The sequence below is a fragment of the Ictidomys tridecemlineatus genome, chromosome 16 (genome assembly GCF_052094955.1).
Source record: "Ictidomys tridecemlineatus isolate mIctTri1 chromosome 16, mIctTri1.hap1, whole genome shotgun sequence".
Taxonomy (NCBI): domain Eukaryota; kingdom Metazoa; phylum Chordata; class Mammalia; order Rodentia; family Sciuridae; genus Ictidomys; species Ictidomys tridecemlineatus.
In genome coordinates this window covers 43,222,857-43,245,111 of record NC_135492.1, presented here as the reverse complement: position 1 = coordinate 43,245,111, position 22,255 = coordinate 43,222,857, and the positions used below count along the sequence as shown (strand labels likewise).

Here is a 22,255-nt window from a genome sequence, read left to right as displayed (position 1 = left end):
GGAGAAGCCCCACTTTGATAGCTGGGGGTCCACATTGGATGTCAACCAGAGTTCCAGCATGTGGAAAGCTGCCGGATGTCCTATCTGGGAGTGGCCTATATGATTTCTGCTCAAATGGATGGCTTTCGTTATGCATGGGTGCTGATGGTCCTGCTCAGGCACCTGGTAGTCCTGCATGGTTGAGTACTTGGGAGACCTACTCTGACAGGCCTGGAGCCCTGCATGGGCACGATGGCTGTTATTCCTTTGCAGGAGCAAGAATAACGCTCACAGAGAAGCAGTATTCTCACTACTTGAATCCTAGGTCATAGAGAGACACAGAAGTCTGCTTCCCTCTGGCCCACCATCTTGGATCCTCTATGCTTCACATTTTAATAAATGGTCTAAAAAAATCTTTCAGGAAGGAAACCTACACATTAAAAAAATTAGTTGTACATGGACACAATACCTTCTATTATTATTATTATTATCATTATTATTATTATTATTAATTTATTTTTAGGTGTTGCTGAGGATTGAACCCAGTGCCTTACATGTGCTAGGCAAGTGCTCTACCACTTAGCCACAAACACAGCCATACACATGGTTTTAACACAGTGGAAGTCAAGAACCCCTTGTATCCGTGAGCACTGGCACATGCTCCATGTGATTCCAGCTGTTAGGGAGGCTGAGACAGGATCTCAAGTTCCAGGCTGGCCTGAGAAACTTAGTGAGACTTTGTTTCAAAATAAAAAAATAAAAATGGCCGGGAATGGAGCTCAATGGTAGAGTATCCCAATACTTTAACAACAATAAAAAAAAAGTCTTGTGTTTTGCAGGGCAGGGTTTGGGGTCTGGAATTCCTACTGCTCTTCACTACACATGTGTGCCATAGAAGATTATTGTGGAAAGATCACTGAAAGTGAAACTGGATCTATGACTACTAAGCTTCATAGAGGGACGGGAGATCTAAAGAGAATAAAGAGTATTGTGTACTTAACACATAATTTAATACAAGTTGTGTAGGACTCGGGATAGAAGAGAAAGAATGAAAGAAGAAAAATGTCTGTAGCCATTTAAAAAATCTATCTTTAATGTTTTGATAGAAGTTTGAAATGTTCTATGGAAACATTTAATTAGTATTGAAGGGCAAAGTGTAGAAGACCTTTATGTTGTGTTTTATATGGGTGAAAAGAAAGAGGATATCTCCAGGAAACGAAAGAGCAAAATCTTATTAACAGAAAGATCAGTCATCTGTATTTGGAAGGGAAAAAGAATATAGAAAAAGGATGGGCAGGGTCAGCCTTGTGAAATGAACATGGGCTTTGGGGCCTGGGGACCCTAAGTCTTTGTGATTGCTCTACGTGTAAATGATCTTGGGAAGGTAATTTAGTCACTAGAAGCCTCAGCTTTGCCTTGAGTGGAATAAGAAAAAATAACATGAAACTCGAAAACTGTGGATGAGATAATAATTTCAAAATGCATTGTTTCCAAAACAGCATGGGGACTTAATCGATGTCAGTCTGTTGTTATTAGGCAGCTGAGGGCAAAGGAGGGAATACTCTCTGTTGTCAGGGGAACAGATTAGGTTCTGTTTTTTTTTTTTTTTTTTTTTAATATAGTTAGTGCAGAGTCAAGAAAGGATTTTGAGAACAGGGTTGGGGTGGACAGCTCTGCAGTTTGCAACGGGGAATATGGAGGAATCAATAATCGCAGGTAGATAGCAAACATTGGACCCCAATAATGATAAGTAGAGCAACAGTAGAGTGTCCAGAACAGTTCAGTGTTTCAGAGGTAGAATTGATAGGACCCGGCTGTTCCATTAGGTCAATATACGTGAAAAAGTTAGGAGTAAGAGAATAAAAACAGACACCAGGGTTTCTCTCCTGAGCAACTTGAGTCTTTCATAATACCTACAGTTCAGATAGGCAGTGTGGTAGGGGGAGTAGGTATACAAAAGGAGTTCAGGTGTGGAATTTAGAATGTTTTCTATCATTTTCCTGATGGCCTTTAAAGATCTGAATTTGAATGTGGCAACTCTGTTTCTGACTCCAAATCCCTTATTTCTATGTTACCATTATATTTTGGATAGTGTGTTGATTTATTGCAAAAGCTGTCATTGTGACCCTTTGAAGTACTGCTTCTAAAGTTTATCTAATAAGCTGGGCAAAGTGGAGCACACCTGCAATCTAGGCTGAGGCAGGAGGATTGCAAGTTTAAGGCCAGCCTCAGCAACTTAGCAAGACTCTTTCTCAAAAAATAAAAAGTACTGGGGATGTGGCTCATTGATAACATATTCCTGATTATCTACTACCCCCTTACCCCCCAAAATAAATTTTATTTATCTAATAAATCAGGGTAGTTAGTGTGATGTGCTCCAAAGCAAAATACCACAACTCTTAAGATCAACTGAAATGGAAGCCAAATGTGGCTAAGTGGCTTGCATTATGTATTCCTTAGAGCTTTCATTTCTTAATGCTCCATTGAAAGTCAATGCAAATTTAGACCTTCTACTCAACACCAATCTTGGTGCATGTGTTTCTTGTTTTAATGTGCAGGACAGGAGAGAATTGGAAAAGATTCCAACTATGAGCAGGAGGGTAAAGTTCAGTTCGTGATCGATGCTGTATATGCTATGGCGCATGCTCTTCACCACATGAACAAGGATCTCTGTGCTGATTACCGGGGTGTGTGCCCAGAAATGGAGCAAGCTGGGGGCAAGAAGTTGTTGAAGTATATCCGCAATGTTAACTTCAATGGTGAGTCCCTACCATCTGAACTTTCTGGAATCCAAAATGGTTGGCATTCATGTTTCCTAAATCAAATAGTTACATTATTATTTGACCTTGAGCTTGTGTCAAAACGTGGTAGATACTATGTAATTTTGAATGATTGAGTCATTGAATGAATTAATTCATATTTGGGGGTTGTAGTTCATTCTCATGTTGACATAGAGAAATTCTTGTACAAAGCCAAATTCTTCCTTTATAAATGTGAGTAAGGGAGGAGAGGAAAGGAAGGGAAAGGGACAGTATGGCTGCTTAAACTCGAAGTGTTATATGCACAGTCCAGTCATGGAAGAGGAGAGAGTGGAGGGTACCCCACCCTTCACATGACCACAATTGCTATAGGTACCCAAGGTAATAGAAGTAATAATTGTAATTTGCCACACTAACCACATTTCACAGTACAAACTTATTTCTCAAACTATAGAATGCAACTATAAATTAATAGGTTAACTAAAAGACGTGAGGAGAGAGAAACAGAAAAATCGGTAAACAATTTAAAAGACTTTGGTGGAGAGGGGAGAAATACCATTTCTTTCACAGTACCTTTAAGTATTATCTTGACTCTTAGAACATTTTAATATTTCATGTCCCCTAACTAAACAAATAAGTCAAATAAACCTCAATGTAGAACATAAGATTCAACATATTTGTTACCAAATGTTCTTAACTATATCACAAATTAATAATATAATGACACTAAAGGGGAAAAAAGAAGAAAAAAAATAAATGCAAGAAATTTTTAGATATAGTATTTAGTTGTATAAGGTATGGCTACAGAAAAATAACATGGATATTATACAGTTGCTAGTAAATATGTTGGATTTTTCTCATTGTGGATAATGAGAACCAGGTTTCTCTTTGGTGGAGATAGAAATTACTGATAAATGAAGGGTAGAATGAACTGTGTTGTGTCAGATTATATTTAAAGATATCTGCATTTCTTCATATACATACACATAAGTAGTTACAGGAACAGATATGCATTTAATGTATCTATTTACTTGTACCACCTAGGTATGTCCACTGAGTGGCCTAGGGACAGTGGCACCTCAGGAAAAAATAACATCTGGCACTCAGATCTTGTTTACAAATACCATTCTCCAGGAAAAAGAACCAGAGTTCCTTAGAGAAATGGAATCCATGACCAGTGCAGAGAAAATACAGTGTGTACTTCAGATATTCTGTGCCAGAAAGAAAGAATGCTACTGGCATTCTAGGAAGAGAGCTGCCTTTCTAGAAAGAGAGCACTCAGAAAGTAATGAGGTTGTGTGACAAGGGCACAGATCAACTTGGAAGAGGTCTCATTTGCCAATTCTGGGACCAAGTGGGTTATAATTCATAAAGGAAAGTAAATATCCATAAGTCCATACTTGTATAAATAATAATTGGATTGAATAAACAAATGTGAGAGAATGGGTGGCATGATAGAATGACATAAAGATGGAAATGAAAAATCACCATTTGCAAAGGCCTCAGTAATCATTGTTTCTGGCAATAATCATTGATGAGTGCTAAAGTTATTGGGTTAAAGTATAAAGAGAAATAAGGTATTTTCTTAGTCTCAAAAGTATCTTCAATTGGGATACATATTAATTTCTAAGGTGAAAACAGTAGCTTTGAAGTGGAGGAAACTTCAAGACAGCTCCTTGAACAAATGATCAAGGTAAACGAAACCAGTAATAACTTATCATTGTCATTTGTGTCTTGATACTATGCACAGGCACTGTTAGAGCATCATGTCTGAGGCCTTATTGCAAAAAATAAATATCATGCATAAATCATAATATAATATAAATGTACAATAATATATAGGAAACATTAGGCGAATCCAATTCAAAGTTGTTTAAGAAAATCATTGACCAGTACTCTTCAAAAGTATCCAGGTTAAGTGAGGTGCAGTGGCATATGTCTATACTTGCAGCTACTTGGGAGGTTGAGGCAAGAGGATTGCTGGAGTCCTAGAATTGGAGGTCAGCTTGGGTGGCACAGCAAGACCCTGTCTTGAAATGAAAAAGTGCTCCAGGCATGAGAAAAACAGATGGTAGAACTGTTTCAGAAGGAATGAGACTGAGAAACGATTGCTGTCAAATGCAATGTTGGAATGTTATCTTACATCAGAAGAAGGACATTCATGGGATATTGAAGGAATCATAATAAATTTTGTTTTATAGTTTTAATATACCAGCATCAATTTCCTTGTTTAGTTAGCCATGTAACAGTTAACACAAGACAACAATAACTCTTTTTGCTTCTCTTGTTGGAATTTAAAGTACATTTAGACTCACAATATTGTGTCCATTTTTCAGGAGTTACCTAGTATCTGGATGAAGTGATCCAATTTGGGGAGCAGTATTTTTCTAGTTAAGATGAAGACAAAAATGACTATATATAAATCCAGAATATACTTCAACTATAAGTCATCTTTTTTTCATAGTTTTTTCCTGATCTTACAGAATCTCTTACTATATAAAACCAATTTTCACAGAACAAAACAAATGTGAATTTCATTACTTACAAAGCAGTAAATAACATAAGCTGAGGTTGGTTTCTGGCTTTGTATTCTAGTCCATGTAAATTAATTCCATTAAATGTGTGACCATTCTTACACTAGTGATAAAAAAGTGCAAGTTTTCTTAATTATTGTGCCCTGTTTTTTCTCCCTGACAATAATTATAGACTATGGACTCATTTTTGTCAAGACCATCTTGTCTGCTGATGAACTAGTGTTGCTGAATTTTAGCATAGATACAGGGGATGGAAGATAGATATCTATCTATTATCTATCACAGTGATTACTCTATGCCAGAAACTCTAAGTACTTTGAATATTTTGGCTCATTTACTCTTCAAGACTACATGATTTTTAGATTCTGTTTTTTTCTCTTCTTCATAGATAAGGTAGCTGATTCACAGAGATGTTAAGAGAATCACGATGGACAGTTGTACACCTGTGTGGATTCCTAGAGCATAGGGCTCCTGCATCCACAGTTTGCCCCCTTGACTATTATTCTCAGAGTTGTTGAGAGGAGAGGCTTATTACATTAGTCCTGCTGGTCCATCGTAGATCTCAGTTCTGGGGATTTCACTGCAAAGGTCAATTTCCCCCTGTGTCACACCAGTGTAAGCTCTGTAGCCCACACAGTATCTTTCTGAGGAATATCTTTTTTTAAAAATCTGGACAGTAGGGAAACTTTTTATAGATTCTGGGACATTGCAACATTGATTGATGGCAGGGCTCAAAAGTTTTTGTAAAGAATAAGAAGCTGTGCACAATTTAATCAGTGAAGTGCCCATGTTGCGTTGAGAGAGAAAAGAAACTTGATATGTTTTAGTTGGTCAATTTCTTGATTTATAGGTAAAGAAATAAAATCCTAAGATGTGAGAGAACATTTTTTCTGAGACTTCAGTGAGCAAATGATAGAGACCTATAGCGCAAGTCTCTTTTCAGGCCATTATAGAGAATTTAGTCTTCCTTTCCTATGTTTAGGATTTTGATTGTTCTTTGTCTCAATATGCTTCATTGTGCTCCTCTTAATTTAGTAAGAAATTCCATTTATCCCTAGGAATTTTGTTTCAGACCAATAGAGTACAATTTAATAACTCTGACCTTCAATTTAGAAAATGATAGTAGAGTATCCATGACTTATTACTACCATTTCACCAAGTACTTCACCTACTCTTATGAATGGAGGGGAAAAGGATGACTCTTCTTCATTCCAGACCACCTTTCCCTGCTTCCCAAATGAATGCAAAATCTCAAGCCAAAATTCACTATAGTTATTGGTATGTTGACCCATATGACCAGATAATACTACTTGGAAATGCAACTTTAAGAGATTTGGTGTCTGGATATAAAATCTTGATATAATAATGTGTTTAAAGTATGTCTTGGATTGGGGATATAGCTCAATTGGTGGAGGACTTCCCCTACATGCACCAAGCCCTGGTTTCGATCCCTAGCACCGAGAGAGAGAGAGAGAGAGAGAGAGAGAGAGAGAGAGAGAGAGAGAGAGAGAAAATGAACTGAATGAATGAATGCATGTCTGGACCTATGTTTTCTCATTTCAGGAGAAATTGAGGTAGGAGATATTTTGTAAAGATGTCACATCTCACGTGCATTCTTGGAGCATGATGTTAGCTTTCCCTCATTGAGAGATAAGGTTTGTGTTCCATCCCTTTGAATCTGGGTGAGGCTGTGACTAATTTGGAAGTGACATCACATGACTTCTCATTGCACAAAAAGTAATAGAGCTCTGCATGGTTCTCTACAAATAATACAAACACAATTATTATGCTGATAAAAAGACAAAATGTCACCCTCATAGGTGCTCTAGTCACAGTCACAGCCACAGCTGAGATCCCACCTTACAGCCCATGTCAGTTATCCTGCATGTGAGCTTCTAATTGCTTCAAACTGATGTACATGGTCTAGAGATGTACTGCCTCCATTGGGTCCTGACCTAATTACCAAATCCATGATTTCATTGCCTTGAGTGCTAAGATTTAGGGTTATTTGCTGAGCTGAAAGAGATAACAGGAACTCATATCAGTGCAGCATTTCTGGACTCTTTGCATGGGGTGGTAAAATGAGAACAGAAAACCTGCCAGGCAGTTTACTTGACGGAGGGGATATTTTCATCATCAGGGCAGTCTGAATCCCCAGTCCTTCTCTATTCAGGAAGAAAGCAATTTTATTCACATCTTCTCACCTAGTGGGGTTTTCAGTCATTTGTACACTCTCTTCTCTGTCACCCATCTTATCAGGTATCCCTATTTCTTTTGCCCAAGCATATCTGTATTCTAGACATAACACCTTGTAGAAATCTCTGCAGTGATCGCCCCTCCCCATCTCTTTTTTTCTCTCAGGACTTCTTTGATTTTCTTTTTAAATATAAAGTTCATTGAATACAAAGTCTGTTTTTTCTCTTTCAAGAAGTTCAGGGGTTCCGTTAAAAAAGAGTTGGGGGGGGTGGGAAACTAGAGATAATAACCCAGTCGCAGTATATAGAACCCATCCAGAAGGTCAAGGCTGCACCACATGCTATTACAAGTCATCACTTAGATAAAGTATCCAGCTATTCAATCTGGATTTTTTTAAACACAGCTAGCTCTGGAAAAGGCAAGACAAGAATCATTTCTTCTAGCAAAGATTGTGAGGAGGAGGAAGATTTAGGTGACCTGTCCCATTCCAGTGAATATTTAGGCCATGTTCTTGAGTCTCTCTGGAGTCCTAGGCTCCTATATTCTTTCTCCTCTCCAAGTCAATGAAAAACTCCACTTGTATTATTGAATGAATCGAAATTGTAGAATTTATAGCAAAGCAGAACACAAATCCTAGTATCCAGTGTGGGGGAAAAAAAAGGTGAATATCTGCATGTTATTAGTGTGAAACAACAGGATTCTTGTTTCTTGCTACTAATGTGAAATCCAGATTTCATTGTTTTCTGCTTAAAGACTTAGAAGACTTGCTGAAAGCAGGAAGCCAATATTTAAACCTTTTTTTTTGTTGTTGTTGTTGTTGATGTGGCTTTTGTTTGGGAAGATTTGTGTTGATTCATACATGGAGTTTACAAGATCTGTTAAGATAAAGTGGGTGCTTTTGTAGTCTGCAGGAATGATGTCTCAGTAACACAGAGAAGTAAGAAATTAAAACAGTGCCTTTGGCTGTTTAACCAGATTTAACCAGTGACACTAACTGGTGAGACCAAATCAGTGTTGTTCATAGAAGATTAGTTCCCACTTCCAAACTGGGCTCTAGCCTGTTATATGGGAAAAAAACTTTTTTCTAGCAGAAGAGACATTTAAATTAGATACCAGTTAACAGAGGCAGCATTGGTGCCCTGGAAAAGACCAGAGTGTGACTAACTGAAGGCATGTGTTCTGTCTGGTTTCAAAATATCAGCAAATGAAGCAACAAGAAGAAGAAAAATCATTATCTATTAAGCTTTTACTGTGTAAAAGGAACAGAACCAAGTACATCCTCACTCTATGAGAAATGTAATATGAGTGCTAGAAAGTGAGACCTTAACAGAGGCCAAACTTCAGTTAAGTAGTAAACTTGGAATTTAAACCCATTCAAGAGGATTCCAAAACCAGTTAACAAGCACTGTTCTAATGTAAGTAGCTGGGTGACTAGAACAAGTGACTTACCTTTTTTTAAGAAATGCCTATGCTTCCTCACCTATAAAATTAGGAAGTTGCATGCTCTGTCTCCTCCAGCTACATCTTCATTGGCCACTCCTACCATAAGAAGATCACTGCAAACTTGATGGCTTAAACAATGACCATGCTTTATCTTACAGTTCTGCTGCTGGCAAGTCCAACATAGGCTTCTCTTAATTTGAATTTAAGGTGAAGACATGGCTGGTCCCTTCAGGAGACTTGGGGAAAGTCTGTCCTCTAGCCTTTTGTAGCTCCTGGAGGCCACTTGGCTTGTGACCCAGGCCTCATCACTCCAACTTCCTGATGATGTTTCCATCATCACATCTTCCACCTTTTACTCCTCCTGCCTTCCTCTTATGTGGACTTTTGTGATTGCACTGGGCCTTCCCATATTATCCAGAACAATCTTCCATATCATGGTCCTTAATTAATATTTTCAGCAAAGACCCTTTTGCTACAGAAAGTGACATTTCAGGTTCTGCAAACTAGGGCTTGGACCTACTTGGATCATTATTCAGCCTACTACAAGCTGATTTTTTAAAACTTTTCTTTAATATCCAGTGGTATCATAAAATTGTAGGATGGTGTGCATTTGCTTGGCTGTTCCTCTATCCTACCTGTGATGTTGAGCCCATGTTGCCTGGAGGTCACTGTCACCATGAGTTTCCAGCTTGGTATGGTAGGCCTCTTAGGACCCCATATATTGCCCTCTTTCTGGCTCTCATTTTAACTTTATCCTTATGTTGAATGATCATTTGTATGGGGCCACGTCTGACTTCATGCTTGTTTCTTCAAGTATTTTCTTTGGTTTCTATAACTATTTTCTATAACTATTTTAAACATTCCTCCTCCTGTCTGGTTAACATGGTGTGATAACTCTCTCATAGGAATGCAGCCTCATATCATCTTGCTCTCCAGTCTTGTCATCCTTGACTTACATAGTTTGAAGCAGTCTTTCTCCGATTCCTGTTTTCATGTTCTAGAGAGAAAAGGCCTTGTTATGGTTTAGCTATGAAGTGGCCCCCAAGAGCCTAATGAAATAAAGTTTAGAGGTGAAATGATTGGATTATAAGAATGTTACACCAAACAGTGCTTTAATTCACTGATAGGGAGTAGCTGGGTGGTAACTGTAGGATAGTAGGTTGTGGTGGAAGAGGTGGGTCACTGGGGGCATGCTTTGGGGGCTTATATTTTGCCCACATTGAATGGAGTGCTCTCTCTACTTCATGGTGGAACCATATCCTATGTGGAACCATATCTCCACTCTTGTACCACGATGTTCTGCCTCACCTTGGACCTGAAGCAATGGGTTCAGGCACTTAAGGACTGAGACCTCTGAAACCTTGGGCACCAAATAAACTTTTCCTCCTCTCAAATAGTCCTTTTAGGTCTTTTGGGTACAGTGACAAAGAGATGAATACACAGGCCTTCTACCCTGGACTGCTAGAACATCTTTCTCTGGTTGATGCCTGGTGAGCTCGCTAACGTAATCCACAAGTCACCAGGCTTGTGCACTCTGTATATTAACCATCCCACTTCGTCATAGGAAACCCACCTAGGTAACACCCAGCATAGGCTTTGACCCTCAGGCCCCTCCCATTCTCTCTTCCTCTCCACCCACTGGCTGAGTACTTACTCCAGGCTGTTCCCCACCCACTCATCCCATTAGCCCTGTTGTGAAGCTGGCTACCTGTTTGGGATCTGGAGTAATAAACTTAACCTTTCCATCACTCCTATCTGAGTCCTGCACTGTGTTACACCTAACAACTGACTCTTCCTCAGTTTCCTCCCTTAGCAAATCACCACATGATTTACGTTTTCATCCATATCATTAATGCAAATATTTATGTTTCCCTGAGTTCTGCAGAAGCTAAAAATTTGGTTAACTACATGGAGAACTCTGTCAGTGTTAATATCTTATGTTCAATAATGAGAAAATTATCAAAAGTGCTTCATGATTCTTGTTTAACACTTGTCTATACCTGTTCCACTCCATTGAGAAGTAGAGTGAACCTCTCAGTGATCTTGTTCTGGCTGGTAAATGACCTATGAATTTACTTATAAATGACAGAAAGTAGAGCATTGTTTTCTGGTAAGAATATTGACCCAGTATATAAATCTATAGTCACATATCAGATATATACCATAAAGTCAGTTATATTTCTCCTGGTTTAAGGAAACATGTAAAAAATACAAGTTACTGAACATTGTTTTTATTCTTTTATGAGTTTTTCTAAAAGTAACCAAAGCTTATGTCTTGCCTTCTTTGTATATGGTTTACTGATTATTCCAGGTAGTTGACATTAAGGGCTTTTGATTCATTCAACCATATACACTTGAAAATTATGTGTGTATATACACTCAATATATTAACACATTTATCTTTTTTAAAGTGACTTCAATGTCAGATTGATTGCATCTGAAGGACATTCTAAGAGGATCCAAATGGGGATTGATAAAGAAACTAATGTTTATGGACCCTCTTCTAGACCCACTGCTAATAAGCATTTTAAACTGGCTATCAAATAAATTATTTTAAATTCAGTCAGTAGACAAGTACATATTTAAATAAACATTTATACTTATTTCCTTGCTTGTTTTTAATTACACTTTTTAAAATTTATTGGTTTGGAAACTGTTCTTTGACTACAATTTATGAAGGAAACTAAAATAATAACAACCATTACGGTGATCAGAATTGTATTCAACAACAGTAGCATTATGCCAAGACTTACGTTATCTCTGAAAAATAATAGTTTTTCTTCCTCTGATGTGGGAAGAGTTTGGAATAAAATTTTCAGAAACACTGAGAACTGGAATTCTTCAAAAGAAGAGGTGGATTGTCTTCCTATCTTTTATAATTAGCATTTGCAGGCCTAGACATAACCTGCCTTTGAACAGCACAGATCACTTGGGGAAAACCTCCTAAGCATTGGTGTTATTTCCCAACTTTCTTTTCCACAGGTCTGCAGACTCATCCATAGTTCAAGAGACACAGGAATCTGGTTTAACTCTAAAATCTGTCTTTTTCCTTGCCTTCTTCAGGTAGCGCTGGCACCCCTGTCATGTTTAACAAGAATGGGGATGCCCCTGGGCGTTATGACATTTTTCAGTACCAGACAACGAACACCACCAATCCCGGTTATCGTCTTATTGGGCAATGGACAGATGAACTGCAGCTCAATGTGAGTTCTATTTGCTCTTCCTCTTCCCTTGACAGATGAATGAGTAGAACTGTTTTTGTTTTGTTTTTGAACTCGGGGGCACTCGACCACTGAGACCCATCCCCAGCCTTATTTTGTATTTTATTTAGAGACAAAGTCTCACTGAATTTCTTAGTACTATGCTAAACTGCTAAGGCCGGCTTTGAACTTGTGATACTCCAGCCTCTGCCTCCTGAGCTGCTGGGATTAAAGGCAGGTGCCACAGTGTTGCGTGAATTTTAATTTGCACAGTAAAACAAATTATTCTCAGTTTTTGGTGCTGGGATTAAACCCAGGATCTCACAGGTGCTAAGTAAGCACTTAACACTGAGTTACACTTGTGCATACACAAGTGAAGTTGCAATTTGTTACTGGCACCAGCAAGGACTGACTAATAGTACCAGTAAGGGTGATGATCATGGTCATGCATTAGAAAACGTGTATTGAATTTTTTGCACTATAGTTATAACCTCTGTGAATTCTCTCATTTAACCCAAAGCTTATATTGCTTAACAAGTTATCTGCTATCACCTTTGTGGGATCCTTCTCTTACACTTTCCTTTGTCCTTTCTTCCTTCTTCCTTATTTGGAGTTGACATGATTTTTTAAAAATTTCTTTGGATGATTTTTAATGAGTCATTTTGGTTTAAACTGAGATTATCTGATTAATTGCAGTATTAGCAATTTCCATAACTTCTACCTTTTTCTTTAAAATGTGATCTCAAGTAAACAGCCACTGTTTTGCATAGGATCAAGTGCATGCTGATGTTCCAGCTCAGGGAGTTTGAGGGAGGGGGTAGCATTGTCTCTTATTCAGCTTCTTTTGTTCAATTTAGTCCTTGGATAGGTTGGATGAGTCACACACATTTGGGAGGGCTGTCTGCTTGACTCAGTCTACTGATTAAAATGCTCATCTTATCCAGAAACACCTACTCAGGTACACCTAGAATAACATGTGACCAAATGTCTTATCACCCTTTGGCCCAGTCCAGTAGACAAATAATATTAACCATCATAGTCCTTTCCCAGAAAATTCTTTCTGTCTCTTCTGAAGCTGAAAATGATGTCACTAGTCTTTATCATTCTGTACCTTTGGAGGCACTTGGGGAATCATTGAAAGTGGAAAACAGAATCAGGATCTGGGGCTGGGATGGGGATTTGTTCCATGGTTTCTAAAAAGGGAACAGTGTAAAGTGATCACAAGCCAATTAACCTTATTTGCCCATTCCTGGGGCCTGACTTTGCTTATACCTGTCCACCTCTCCATCTCCCTTTCCTGAGTTTCACCAGCCAAATGAACTGACACCAAGCCTGAACCTAAAGGATTACAATATGGCATCCAAGAATGAATGGAACCGGATAGCAAGTGCCAGCTCTAGCTGAGATGAATGCTCAGGGACATAGCTGGAAAGCAGCTAAAATTGTCCTGAATGCAATGTGTCCTAATCTAGTATGCAAAAAGGAATTAAAAAATAAAGCAAAACAGAAAATTAAAAAAGAAAATCCAGGGTATAGTGATAAAAAGCAGAATCAAAGTGTGGTCTAATCTGATGGACTTACCTAAAGGGATATTTACCTGGTATTACTTGTGTGATAGAAAGATGGTTCAACCAAGACTAAAAGTATAGTCAAGGTCTGTGGTATATGTGAAATGCACAGAGATTATTATAAAACCCAGGACATTAAACAGGTGATTAATATTTTCTAGCACAAGCTTCATCACCTGTGTTTAATTTTTGGAATGCGTGATTTGTCCATGTACATAAGATTTTGCCAGTGGCATTTACCAGCTTCATATATGATTTGGAATTTCTTAAGCACACTAATGTTAAGAACCAGTATCAATACTAACTTTATTTTTGTTTACTGCGTATATATCATATCCCTTGTGAGAATCACATTCGATACGCCATTCAACAAATTTGGTGATGGTTCTGTTTTTACAATACCTGTCTTTGGATACACTCTGTGAGAGGAAGTGGGTAAATACATATTGCCAAAGGAAACAGGATACTTGTTCTCATGCCAATTGATCATGTAGGAGGGAACTACCAGGTGTCCAAGTAAAGAGATGGGTATGTGGTCATTCCAGAGTGTTACAAGAGAGATGGTTAGCGAATAATAGAAGTGGAGATGTAGGGTCCACAGGATGGGCATCTAGCTGATAAGAAGGCTGACATAGCCCTAGTGTCATCAGTGATGGGGAGGGACTGGGAAGACACAAGAGCTATAGGTAAAAGTCTTATCTCTGAGGTTCCTAGTACACCATGGTGAAAACTCTAACTTTAATTATGAGTGCATTTAAAAGCCACTAAGAGATAATAAGGAAGTGACTTCTTCAAATTAAGGGATAAAAATTACTTTGCTGGGAAGAAAATGAATTGGAAGGGAAAAGAAGGGTAATAGAATGACTAATGGGCTATTGCAGGGGCTGGGGTTTAGCTCAGTGTAGAGCACTTGTCTAGCATGTGTGAGGTACTGGGTTCAATCCTCAGCACCACAAAAATAAATTTTAAAAAAATTAAGGAATAAAAAGTAACTTAGCAAAAAAGTATTGCAAATGTTGGGTGACAGTAGGGTGGCTTAATGAAGTGATTTTCAACTTCAGTATGTATCAGAACAATCTGGAAGCTTGTGAAAACATGAACTATGGGGCCTCATCCCCAGGGTTTGATTCAAAAGGCCTGGGGCTAAGGGAGACCTGAATGTTTGTCTTTCTAAGAAGTCTGGGTAATGTAGGTGGTACTTTAAGAAACACTGGCTTAGACATATTTAACGATTGTGGAGATTAAGCCAAATGAGAGGTATATATGTATTACTTAAGGGGCTTTGTGGATGCTGGCACACCTTCAGATGAGAAAGAATAGGAGGCAGTAGGAGGAATAAAAATCAGGATTGCCAGTTCTTAACTTGGATTTTTTTTTTTAAATATGTGGGACTTCTTAAATATCAAAAGCGAAATGAAATGGATATAAGCCTGAAATGCAAACAAGAGTTTTGAGCTATAATTATCTTTTTTAAAAACTAAGTTATAAACCTATAAATGGGCTTTAAGAAGACAGAAAGGAGAATAGCGGAGAACTCCTGGCCTTCAAAACTTCTTAGAAAACAATATAATTTTATTCCAGCTACTCCAAACAGTACCCAGTTTAAAATATTCAATTAGCCTGGAAAGTTGGGTCAACTACATACTTTGAATTTTCTTTTGGTTTTATGAAAGCTAGATCTGAAGTGTATCTTTGGCTTGGCATCAAGTGAGGACACATTTGATGCTACTTTGTCATGCTGAGGGAAGTGTGTTATAAAGAGCTAATGGTCTCCCTGAGTCCTCAGGTGGATGCAGTTGTTTATGTTTAGGATTGCGTGCAATCTAGAGGGATGAATCAGGCATGAACAGTTGTTTTTAAAGGGGTGAGAATCTGGGTTAGTTCAACTAGAGTGACCACTTAGATAGCAGGTTGTAATAGGAGGTGATACTGTGGACCGCTTTTATTATTAATTTGGAATTAAGTCATTTTAGGAAAATAAGAAGAAAAGTACAGTCTCTAGAGTTTACCTCATCCCTCTTACCTGGAACCCATGGCCACGGTTCAGACATCCTATCCAGTGATTGGCATCCTGTCATACATCACTACTCATGCTCTTCTTTCTTGTTGTATTTGTTGGGATTCAGTTTAACACATCTCCAAGAGTGGAATTACAGCAAGCATTGTTTTATAAGTTTGCTTTCCTCTCAGTAAGAGAAGAATACAAAGCATTTCAAGTAGCTAATGGTCTTTTCCTTTGCAAATACCCAGGGGTACCCTTGCAATCCCAAGTTATATCTTCTCTAGCAAATGAAAATTTCAGGAGAATTTTCTCTTAAGTCAGTAATTGCAGGTGAGTTTCTGAGCCAAGAATGTTTCAGGTTGTCTGAATCCCAATGCTGCAGAGCAGACTCATGTGCCTTTTCTACATGCGATCAGCTATAATTGAGGTACCTAGTAGTGCATATTCTGTTAATGGAGCATTCCATGTACCGTTACTGCCAGTGTGGTAGCTCTGAGCCCTGACTCTTCTGTGTTCTAAGAGATGACTGCATGGCTCATACCAGAATATTTCTGCACTAATGAGAAATTTGCAAAAGGGAATTATAGAACCAGAAAAGTCACTTACTCTCTCAGTTGCAATTCATAAGTAAATAACCTTAATTTTTCAGGTTTCTATTCTACTAGTAAGAGATTTCACAAAAACATACTTCCTGAGAGAACGCAGAAGACACAAAAGCAACAAATATGTATTGTATTGCTTCTCAGCAGTGTGTCTATAGACTAAAAAGAGCAAGCCCCTATGTTCTGAGTCCACAGACTTCAATAATGGATGTATAGTAGATAGATTACATGGTAGGACTACACATAGACATTGAGTTATGGGGAAAAATCCAGGATTTTTGAAGGATAAGTACTAGTTCTAAAAACATTGCCACATGCAGTGGTACACATCTGTAATCCCAAAGGCTGTGGCAGGAGGATTGTGGGTTCAAAGTCAGTGTCTTAGCAAGGCCCTAAGCAACTTAGAGAGACTCTGTCTCTAAATAAAAATATAAAAAAGGCCTGGGGATGTGGCTCAGTGGTTAAGCACCCCTGTGCTCAATCTTCAGCACACACACAAAAAAATAAACAAAAAAAGGAAATAAGAAAAAAATGCTTTAGAATGCACAATGCAGTACTGTTTAAAAATTGCAGTAGGGAATATATTAGAAAGTAGGAAAGGCGCCAGGTGTGGTGACTCACACTTGTAATCCCAGAGGCTTGGGAGACTGAGGCAGGAGGATTGCAAGTTCAAAGCCAGCCTTAGAAAGCATATGGAAATGGTAGGAGACCCTCAGTGTTACACAAAATTACATATAAGAGGTTGTGAGGGGAAAGGCGGCGGGTGGGGAAACAAGGGAGAGAATTGAACAACAACAGATGAGGTAGAGAGGGAAGATGGGAGGGGAGGGGAGGGAAGGGGGGATAGTAGGGGATAGGAAAGGTAGCAGAATACAACAGTCACTAATATGCCATTATGTAAAAATGTGAGTGTGTAACCGATGTGATTCTGCAATTTGTATTTGGGGTAAAAATGGGAGTTCATAACCCAATTGAGTCAAATGTATGAAAGATGATATATCATGAGCTTTGTAATGTTTTGAACAACCAATTAAAAAAAAGATTAAAAAAAAAAAGCCAGCCTCAGCAACTTAGTCAGGCCTTAAGCTATTTAGCAAAATCCTGTCTCAAAATTAAAAGGGCTGGGAATGTGGCTCAGTGCTTAAGTGTCCCCTGGGTTCAATCACCAATAAAAAAACGGAAAGGAATGGAATGTGGATGCTTTAGAAAATTCTACAAATATTTCATGAACTCTATTGATGATAGAAATAAAGGTGAGCCTTTTCAACAAATGGTGCTGGGGAAACTAGAAATCCATATGTAACAAAATGAAAGAAAACCCCTATCTCTCGCCATGCACAAAACTCAACTCAAAGTATATCAAGGACCTAGGAATTACACCCGAGACTCTGTGTCTACTAGAAGAAAAAGTAGGCCCTAATCTTTATCATGTGGGATTAGGCCCTAACTTCCTTAATAAGAATTAAAACCAAGAATCAATAAATGGGATGGATTGAAACTAAAGTTTCATCTCAGCAAAAGAATCTGAGGTGAGTAGAGAACCTACATCTTGGGAGCAAATTTTTACCCATTACACGTCAGAGCACTAATCTCTAGGATAGATAAAGAACTCAAAAAGCTAAGCACACCCCTCCCCCCCCAAAAAAAACAAACAAAAGCAACCAATCAATAAATGGGCCAAGGACATGAACAGACTCTTCTCAGAAGAGGATATACAATCAATCAACAAATATATGAAAAAATGTTTATCATCTCTAGCAATTAGAGAAATGCAAATCCAAACTACTGTAAGATATCTCACTCCAGTCAGAATGGCAGCTATTATGAAGACTAACAGTAAGTGTTGGCGAGGATGTGGGGGAAAAGGCATATGCATACATTGATCGTGGGACTCATACACATTCATACGTTGCTGGTGGGACTGCAAATCTTAAGGTATTCTTAAGAGGCAACTTACTGTAGTGATTGGCATTCTCTCTTAAATAAAAATGGAGTGAATATTGCCTTGCCTTTTCTGAATTACTTTAGTTCTTTTTTTTTTTATATATATACCACATTTTCTTTATTCATTCATCTATTGAGGGACACTTAGGTTGGTTCCATAGTCTAGCTATTGTGAATTGAGCTGCTATAAACATTGATGTGGCTACATCACTATAGTATGCTGATTTTAAATCCTTTGAATATAAGGAGTGGGATAGCTGGGTCAAGTGGTACTTCTATTCCCAATTTTCTGAGGAATCTCCATACTGCTTTCCATAGTGGTTGCACCAATTTGCAGTCCCACCAGCATTGTATGAGTGTACCTTTCACCATATCCTCACCAACACTTATTGTTGCCTGTATTCTTGATGATTGCCATTCTGACAGGAGCGAGATGAAATCTTAGCGTAGTATTGATTTGCATTTCTCTAATTGCTAGAGATGTTGAACACTTTTTCATATATTTGTTGATCAATTGTATTTCTTCTTCTGTCAAGTGTCTGTTCAGTTCCTTAGCTCATTTATTGATTGGGTTGTTTTTCTTTTTTTTTTTTTGGTGTTAAGTTTTTTGAATTCTTTATATATCCTAGAGATCAATGCGTTATCGGAGGTATATGTGGTAGAGATTTTCTCCCAATCTGTAGGCTCTCTCTTCATATTATTGATTGTTTCCTTTCCTGAGAAGAAGCTTTTTAATTTGAATCAATCTCATTTATTTAATTTTTTTTTCCATTTTTTTATTGATCAAAACATTACAGAGCTCATGATATATCATCTTTCATACATTTGACTCAATTGGGTTTTGAACTCCCCAAATACATAATGCAGACTCACTTCGGTTACATACTCACATTTTTACATAATGGCATATTAGTGACTGTTGTATTCTGCTACCTTTCCTATCCCCTACTATCCCCCCTCCCTTCCCCTCCCCTCCCATCTTCCCTCTCTACCTTCTCTGCTGTTGTTCAATTCTCTCCCTTTTCCCCCCTCCCCCTTGTCCCTCATAACCTCTTATAATTTTGTGTATCACTGAAGGTCTCCTACCATTTCCATATGTTTTCCCTTCTCTCTCCCTTTATTTAAAAAATTTAAACACTCATTTATAACATGATGGGTGGGATCTGGGGTAATAGACAATAATCAGCAGTGTTGACACAAGGAAAAATATATAAGTTGTCAAAACCCAGTACTACTTCAGCTTTAATTTGAAGGCTTGTTTTATGTTGCCTATTATAATTAATATCTCTTGTAATTTGGAGCTTTATTATTAGTGATTAGGTGTGCAGGCTTTGAAGATGTACTGATCGAATGAACCTGAGTCTCATTTCTCCTTTAACTAGCTGTAAACCAGGATCACATCAGTACCTGTTTCATTATGTTATTATTTAAAATAAATATATGCAACTGATGTAGAACAGTGCCTGGTGATGAGTGAAAAACTTCACCAGTTTTTTAGCTACAACCTCATGAACAACAGTAGTTACACAAACTTAATATGCCACATGATCTGTAAAAATGCTCAAGATGTCAATTTCTAGTTCTAGTTTGATTATTTTTCTTTACACTCAGCATTTAGCATAATGCTTAGCTTATAGATATGGCTTGTTCAATATTATTTGGACTGGGAGATGAACAGACAGTTAAATTAGATAAATTACTTAAGGGCAGGACTATATAATTTGTTGACCTAGTGTTCCAATGCTGGATGGAAGAATGAATAGATGGATTCAGAATCAGACCTTAGTTGGCAATTCTACATGACTCTAGTAGACAATTTACAAACTTGGTCTACCAGAAGGGTTCCTTGAGTCTTCTCTAAGTAGTCTATAGACCTGTTCACATTGCAAAGATAAACTTTTGAATGATAAGGCAGGTCAGAAGAAAAGAAGGAAAATGGATAAAGTAATTGACTTTACTTTTGTTCAAGTTGATTTTTATTTTTAGAAACCTTTTATTTTTAGAAACCTTTCAATGGTTATTTGAAGACATGAGGTGGAATTACTGCTCTTGAGAGATCAAGTGGAGGAGTCTTGGCTACTTTTGCTTTGGTTAAAGTGAACTAATCCAGTGATTGAGGCTGATTGCATCTGCTACCTTCCTTGATGCCCTTAGAGCAAATGTTAAAACAGGAAAGGATTTAGGATCAGATGAATCTGGTCTCTAATCATGACTCGGCCCTGATGTTAGATTTTTGAACCTACACAAGCAAGGTCTCTCTGAAAAGATGACATTTAACCTGCCACCATTATGCCAAGAGTTATTTCAGTTTGTCAGCATCTCTGAATTTTTGCAAAGGACATTTATAAATCCCAAACAGTGTGTACTGCTGCATATCTGTTAGCTAGCCCAGGATGAAACATCCCAAATTGAAAAAGCAATTTACACAACTCACTGCTTGCCAGTATTTTATAAATCTGGAAATTCCACAATACCTGTATTTTTTGCTTCTCTTTGGAAGATTGGGTTTGGCAAAAATATGTTCTTATTCCCTTTATCAATAGATAGTTGGGGGCTGGGGATGTGGCTCAAGCAGTAATGTGCTCGCCTAGCATGCGCAGGGCAATGGGTTCAATCCTCAGCACCACATACAAATAAAATAAAAGATGTTTTCTCTCTCTCTATCTCTCAAAAAAAAAATAAATAAATAGGGCTGGGGATGTGACTCAAGAGGTAGCACGCTCGCCTGGTATGTGTGTGGCCCGGGTTCGAGTCTCAGCACCACATACAAACAAAGATGTTGTGTCCGCTAAAAACTAAAAAATAAATATTAAAAAAAATTATCTCTCTCCCTCCCTGTCTCTCTCCCCCTCCCCCTCTCTCCCCCTCCTCCTCTCCCCCTCCTCCTCTCCCCCTCCTCCTCTCCCCCTCTCTCTCCCGCTCCTCCTCTCCCCCTCTCTTTACCCCTCCCCCCCTCTCTCTCCCTCCCTGCCTCTAAAAAAATAGATAGATGGATCAAAGTAGCAGCCTCCTTTAAACAGGGTAAAAACTCTCTAGTTACCACAGACCTCACCATTCCTGACAGCCACTCACTTAAAACTCCACTCATTTAAACATTACTCCCAGGGGCATTTTCATATACCTAAATTAGAGTTTCAGTAGATTCTGAGTTAACTTCCACTAATTTGATTTGAACATATGCTTGACTTTTAAATTATAAACTTAGGAAATTTAAATTAAGTAATAATAGATTAATAAAACTAATGACCCTAAACACATGTCAGTATATAATAATATCTGTTATGGGTCTGTAAATATATCCTGCAATATAATACTACCTTAATTTAAAGACAGTGTTTTTTTTCCTTTGAAGACATGCATTAGTACCTATTCTCACACATGTTGGAAATGAAAGAAACAGGAATTTCCCTTGTTTGGTCAGCATCTCTTCTAGTAATCAATGGCATATAGCAGTGTTCTTTCTGTGAATGTCTGGAAGATTATTAGTTTTTATAATTACCACTAGGATTCCACAAACATGTACATTACAGAAACTTAAACCACCATAAATTCTTGTTTACATTGTAGGCATTCAAGCAAATCACTTTGTATTTATTAATATACTCCACATTCTGTGTGGGAATTTGTTGAATTCCATTACTATTTGCATTTTAGGTTCAAAAAAAAAACAAGGAGGAGAAATTGAATTACAGTAGATGGGGTAGAGAGAAAAGATGGGAGGGAAAGGGGGATAGTAGAGGATAGGAAAGGCAACAGAACACAACAGACAATAAATAGTATGGCAGTATGTAAAAAAAAAAAAAATGGATGTGTAACTGATGTGATTCTGTAATCTGTATATGGGGTAAAAATGGAAGTTCATAACCCAACTTGAATCAAATGTATGATATGTCAAGAATTATGTAATGTTTTGAACAAATAATAAAAATTTAAAAATATATGTGTGTGTATATATGTGTATATATATATGTGTGTATATGTGTGTGTATACACAGACACACACACACACACACACACATATATATATG

At 37.9% G+C, this 22,255-nt stretch overlaps 1 protein-coding gene across 9 annotated transcripts in view; it reads left to right on the top strand.

The window, feature by feature from the left end:
* The window catches only part of Grm7 (glutamate metabotropic receptor 7), an 825,658-nt gene that overhangs the window by 562,202 nt on the left and 241,201 nt on the right, over window positions 1-22,255 (top strand). For all 9 annotated transcript variants that reach the window (XM_078033535.1, XM_078033532.1, XM_078033530.1 and 6 more), the window contains exons 6-7: window positions 2,538-2,738; window positions 11,975-12,114. In XM_078033535.1, the coding sequence (XP_077889661.1) occupies window positions 2,538-2,738; window positions 11,975-12,114 (341 nt within the window). The remainder of the gene's footprint in view (window positions 1-2,537; window positions 2,739-11,974; window positions 12,115-22,255) is intronic.